The following is a 6,373-nucleotide window of genomic DNA, read 5'->3' on the forward strand; positions in this document are numbered from 1 at the left end:
TCAACGATTTCAAGTGGGTTCATTTTATATATATTACTGCTTTCAAACAAAATTCACATATCGAAATATTAAAAATTTATGATGAAGGGGTTAGTTGAACCCACTTGCTACAAGGTGGGTCCGCCCCTGGCTATAGGTGGATAACTAGCGTAAGCATTATCAGGTCAAGATGAATCTTCTTATTAACGAATTTGTTGGAACTTTGGGTACTAGTAGAAGCAGTTACAGAAGGTTGATTGCTAAAGTAAACATAGACAAGTTAAGCAGTTACAGAAGATTCATATAGTTCATTGAAATATTAGATTATGACAGTTGATGCCTAGTCTATCATGAATAAGCTGAAGGTTGTGTGGAGTAGCTAATGCTTTCAGCAATACAATCATAAATTGACCTTCAATACATTCTTAAGATTTCACTCCAGAGTCATTACACAAAAGGAAATTTATTTGACGTGCAACATCAATTTCTTGAGCAGATAAAACTAAATTAGCTAGGACAGGGAACAGAACATAGAGTCCCCATCACATTTCCAATCCCATAGAGCCAATCAATCTAGTGAGGCCAAACGTAATGGCCATAGCCATCCAGCCACCAATTAAAACTCTGGCACAAGATTTGACCATAGGACTTCTGCCCAGAAAAGCACCAACTCCTCCAAATGCTAACAATGCTAAGCTCACTGCAGCCACAATCACAGCTAGCCTCACCTTATGATCTGCTATAAATGCAGCTGCAAGAATTGGCACAATAGCACCCAATGAAAATGCAATACTCGAGGCACCGGCTGCCTGAAATGGATTTGGCAGCTGTTCCTTGTTACTTTCTTCTACTTCTTGCTGTTGATGTTCTTTGTTCTGTCCTCCTGTTGTTTTGTCTCTCTTCATTTGAGCTAACTCTATGTCTAGTTGAGAGTACACAGAGACAAACTCTCCTATAGCCATGCTACATGCACCGGCAAACAACCCTGCAAAACCAGTAAGGATCATGGTCTTAACGTTTTCTTGAACAGCTCCAACACCCATCATCAAAGATGCAACTGATACTAATCCATCATTGGCTCCTAATATAGCTGCTCGAAGCCATTGTGCTCTTTGCGAGTAGTCAAAATCCTCCTCAGGGGCTTGGTTTTGGTCATCATGTTGTTTAGGGATGGTAATTTGTACTTGGTTTTGAGCAGCCATTAAGAAAGGTATATAATTTGTGAGGAACTGTCAGCTAAAGAAGGAGGATTGTTTTCTTTCAAGATGGGTGTTTAATGAAGACTCAATCCTTGTTATTTATAGAGTAGGATGACTACAAAGCTCTTCATTTTTAAAATCCAGAGTATTAAGATAGTTACTTTCCTTGGGCCAAAATCTTTATAGAATCCACTAAAAGAAAACCTTTATACCCATATAACAGAATATCCTGTAGTCACTCTATCAAATTTTATTTTATATTTTACCCTTTTCTTGTGGGTGGTATTGGTTACATTTTAGATGTTCTTGAAAGAGCTTCATATAGCAACATGTTATATTTTATACGGAACTATACACTTCATTTCTATATAGTGGTTGCTGATTGCCAGCTTTCTGAAGTCTTGCATTTCTATATTCAGAAATCAGTACAATCTTTCAGAATGAATGCATCTCATCATAATTTAATTCGTTAGTTTTGCTATTTCTGAAAAATGCATCATTTTCATTCCTTCTTTTTCTGGATTATCAATTTTAAATGGTAAAGCTGCTATTCTGGACAATACCCTGAAAATGAGAGGACTACAGAAAAATGGAAGGAAAAGAAAAGGAGAGCAAAAAAGTCTTGCTTAAGAAAACACATTATTGTCATGCAGTATTCTACAGAGCCTAGGCATATATTGCATGCTAATTTGTACCGCTGGGATTTAAACCAGTTTGCTTATATTCTCACATGGTCACATACTTACACAAACTTCTAGCAAATGTCTCAAATATACAGAATAACTTTAAAATTGAAAGTCATAAGGATCACTGGATTACTGCTTTTCTCTTTTCTTCTTTTATATTTTGTGTATTGTGTGTGCGTGTTTTACTTCTAAATGGCTAATTTTGAAATCTAGGGAATTCAGATGGCTTTTTGACCTTTTGGAAAAGGAGCTTGTGAGGATGGATTGCTGTATAGGAAAGCACTAATTGCTTGAATAGATATATTGGAGATATTTCTTATTAGTAAATAAAATTGGGTGCAGTGTTCTTTCAACACTAAGGTTAAGCATGCATACATAAGTGTGCCACTCACACAAAGGCCACAAGCCCTCCATTTATTTATTTATTTAATTTTTTTTATCTAAAGTTATTTTCTTTAGGCCATATAATGACTTTAAAATCCACCAGGAACCAGCTTCATAATGTGTATGCGCTCTTCTTTCTGCTCAGAGACGGATCTAAAATTTTAAGTCAGTGGATGCTCACTTCCTTTGACATAAAGTTGCTATCAACTACATAGAATAAAGTTGCTATCAACTACATAGTATAAAGTTGCTATCAAGTAGATAGTTTAAGTGTACAATTATTCGAACTCAACAGGAAAAAAATCAAAAAAGATTTCTAATCACAAGTCAAGTAGGAATCAAGCCTGCGCCTCTAGCTTCAGACACGCCTTTAATTCAACCTCAACATCACATCACCCATTAGTCTTTTTTCTTCCTGGGTGCTTGCTGGGATCTTCTATCAGTTTTCTCATATTTTTATGTAACTAGTCTTGGGGTACGTGTATCATGTATATCTTTTTAAAAATGATATAAATGCTATTACAAATGTATCGTGAGTTATAATAAAAATTAAAAAGGAAGAGTGTAATTTCTTAAACATTAATGATGAATGTTGATTATGTTTAGCAAATTCTATAACGAAAAAAATATTGTCCCTCGTAAGTTTTCATATGCTTTACTGAAATACCGACACATAGGTTTTGGTACATGATTTCGAAGTTCAAACAGAGTAAGCACAATGTGTTAAATTATATTAATGCTGTCAACCTTTTGGCAGGCTATTTTGTTCCTTCGTCCTTTTTTGGATACATGATTGGCTCTCTTGCTAGTTTTGGTGCGCATTTAAATTTATAGAGCGAGAATGCTTCTGCATGGAAAGATCGTTGGTGGAAGAGTTAGTTTTCCTGTTAGATGGTGACATGTTTAGATACTCTTGGAGGGTTCAGCAATATGGGTCCACTAATTTGTTCTGCTTTGGTGTTTCTATTTCGCGGGGACGGTTCTTGTTCTTTTCTTCCTGGTGTCTGTTTTCAAGATCCAAATGAGTACAAAACCAATACAGCAAGACTTCATTTGCCAACGAGCTCCTGGTTCTTGGTATCTTTTCTTTCTACTTGGCAGATACTTCTGCTTTTGAACTCCAGTTGGAGGCTTCGGCCTATTTTGAGCCACCAGTGCATTGAAGAGTGATATGTGTCTTGAGTCTTAATATTTCTTTTTCTTTCTAGTTATGCACGTTCTTGGCTGCCTTACATTCAAGAAATTGTTTTGGAGCTGGGAATATTTTTTCCCCTTGATTTGCATTCTCTATATTGTGCTGGGAACTTCTTCATCTGACTATAGCTTCTGATCTGTTGGGAATAAACCTCTTACCAAAATAATATTCACGGTAATAAAGCGGAATAATAATGTAGCACCGAGATACGGTAATTAACAATAATAAAAGAGTAATAATGACACCAAGATTTTTACGTGGAAAACCCTTCTGAATAAGGGAAAAAACCACGACCCCGAGAGGAGCAACTGATATCACTATAGTAAGGAATTTTACACTTTGTAGGTCGGAGATAAATACTCCAAAGACCACTACAACACTCAAAAGAAATAACCCTCTTTTGATATTCCCACCTCACTACAATATCGCTCACTCTCTATTTTCCTCACAGACTATTTTCTTATACCTTGTCTGTGAAACCTCACTCTTTCTTTCTCTCTTTGTTGGTGTGTAGAAATGAGAGTTGAAGCTCTCCTTTTATAGCCAAAGTTTCACTCTCTAAAGCCTACCATATTTGACAATTTACACACACTTTTCACAATTCAACAAAGTTGGCTACCAAACCAAAGAAATTCAACAAGGTTGGCTACCAACCAAACCAAGTCAACAAGGTTGGCTACCAAACCAAAGAAAACTCTTATTAGGCACATGCCTAATACTTCTTCAATGAGATGGACATCATCAATCTCCCCCTCCAGTCTCATTCATCCAGAGGAGGTAGCACTGTCTTCTAGTTTGAATGCATGCCGACAAGTTCTTTGCATAGCTCGAACTTGTTCCTTGGTACCACCTTGGTCAGCATATCTGCGGGATTCTCATTTGTAGAAATCTTCAAGACTTTTAGAGATTCATCATCTACCATTTCTCGAATCCAATGATATCTCACATCAATGTGTTTGGTCCTTGCATGGTACATAGAGTTCTTGCTAAGGTCTATTGCACTTTGACTGTCACAATAGACGACATACTCCTTCTGATGCAATCCAAGCTCTTGAAGGAATCGTTTGAGCCATACCATCTCCTTGCCAGTTTCTGTAGCGGCAATGTACTCTGCTTCAGTTGTTGAAAGTGCAACGCACTTCTGCAACTTAGACTGCCATGATATAGCTCCCCCTGAAAATGTAAACAAATATCCAGTAGTGGATTTTCTGTTGTCAATGTCACCCGCCATATCAGCATCTGTATAGCCCTTCAAGATTGGATCAGATCCTCCAAAGCACAAACAATCTCCCGTGGTACCTCTCAGGTACCTGAGTATCCACTTGACTGCTTCCCAATGTTCCTTTCCAGGATTTTCAAGAAACCTACTGACAACACCAACTGCGTGAGCAATATCAGGTCTAGTACATACCATTGCATACATTAAGCTTCCGACTGCTGAAGAATAAGGAACTTTAGCCATGTTTCCTTTCTCCTCCACTGTTGTAGGACACATCTTCTTACTCAACTTTAGATGACCAGCAAGAGGTGTGCTGACTGGCTTAGCATTCTTCATGTTGAAGCGTTCTAGTACACGTTCAATGTACTTCTCCTGAGATAGCCACAACTTTCTACTTGTTCTCTCTCGAACTATCTTCATCCCTAGAATTTGTTGTGCTGGGCCCAAGTCCTTCATATCAAATGACTTGGACAGATCTCCTTTCAACTTTGCTATCAACCCCTTGTCTTTTCCTACAATTAACATGTCATCCACATACAACAACAATATAATAAAGTTATTCTCAGAAAATCTTTTGAAGTATACACATGGATCAGAATAGGTCTTTAGGTATGTTTGACTTTTCATGAATGAGTCAAACTTCATGTACCACTGCCTTGGTGCCTGCTTCAATCCATAAAGACTCTTATTCAATTTGCACACCATGTGTTTCTTTCCAGCTACTTCAAATCCTTCTGGCTGCTCCATATAAATCTCCTCTTCCAAATCTCCATGAAGAAATGCAGTTTTCACATCCAACTGCTCCACTTCAAGATCTAGGCTAGTTGCTAAGCTCAAAATTGTTCGAATAGAAGTCATTTTGACAACAGGTGAGAAAATTTCGTCAAAATCAATACCTTTCTTTTGTTCGAAGCCTTTAACCACCAATCGAGCTTTGTATCTGACCAGCTTGCCATTTCCATCTTTCTTGAGTTTAAAGACCCATTTGCATTTGAGTGGTCTTTTACCCTTTGGAAGTTCAACCAGCTTGTATGTGCCATTTTTCTGTAGAGATTCCATCTCTTCTTGCATAGCTTTCATCCACTGGTTCTTTTCTGGATGGGACAACACCTCCTTAAGACTTTCTGGCTCCCCCTCATCACTGATGAGGACATACTCTGTGGAAGGGTACCTGCGTGACTCTACCCTTGGCCTCTCTGATCTCCTCAGAGGTTGAGGTTGTTCTTCTCCCTGAGTGGGGTGCTCCACTTCCTCGACACCTTCATCAAGTTGCTCCCCCTGCTCAATAACCTCACCAGGTTGCTCCCCCTGCTCGGCAACCTCGTCGGTCGTACTTTCTGCACTTGTGGGATTGTTAGAAGTAGAAGGAATAGTAACAAAGTTAGGAATTATACCATTCTTCGCCTTTTCTGACATATCAGCAGCAGTTCCAACTTCACTTTCTCGGAAGACTACATCTCTGCTTCTGATGACCTTCTTCTTTACAGGATCCCACAGTCTGTACCCGAACTCTTCATCTCCATATCCGATAAATATGCAGGGAACAGATTTATCATCCAGCTTTGTTCTCTGCTCTTTTGGTACATGTGCAAAAGCTCTGCAACCGAACACCTTCAGATGCGAGTAGGACACCTCCTTGTTGGTCCAGACTCTCTCTGGGATTTCAAACGCCAACGGAACTGATGGACTCCTATTGATCAGGTAACAGGCT

General features: G+C 38.6%; 1 protein-coding gene across 1 annotated transcript; it reads right to left on the reverse strand.

Moving 5' to 3' along the window:
- Nucleotides 1–265: 265 nt before the first annotated feature.
- Nucleotides 266–1,269, reverse strand: LOC104222621 (vacuolar iron transporter homolog 4-like). Its single transcript, XM_009773866.2, has one exon. It carries the CDS (start codon nucleotides 1,179–1,181, stop codon nucleotides 522–524), a length of 660 nt encoding a protein of 219 aa, XP_009772168.1. The 5' UTR covers nucleotides 1,182–1,269; the 3' UTR covers nucleotides 266–521.
- Nucleotides 1,270–6,373: the final 5,104 nt, after the last annotated feature.

This window comes from Nicotiana sylvestris, chromosome 1 (genome assembly GCF_000393655.2).
Source record: "Nicotiana sylvestris chromosome 1, ASM39365v2, whole genome shotgun sequence".
Taxonomy (NCBI): domain Eukaryota; kingdom Viridiplantae; phylum Streptophyta; class Magnoliopsida; order Solanales; family Solanaceae; genus Nicotiana; species Nicotiana sylvestris.

Coding starts and splice junctions, on each gene's coding strand:
- LOC104222621 (XM_009773866.2), bottom strand. CDS start 1,181: ATGGCTGCTCAAAACCAAGTACAAATTACCATCCCTAAACAACATGAT.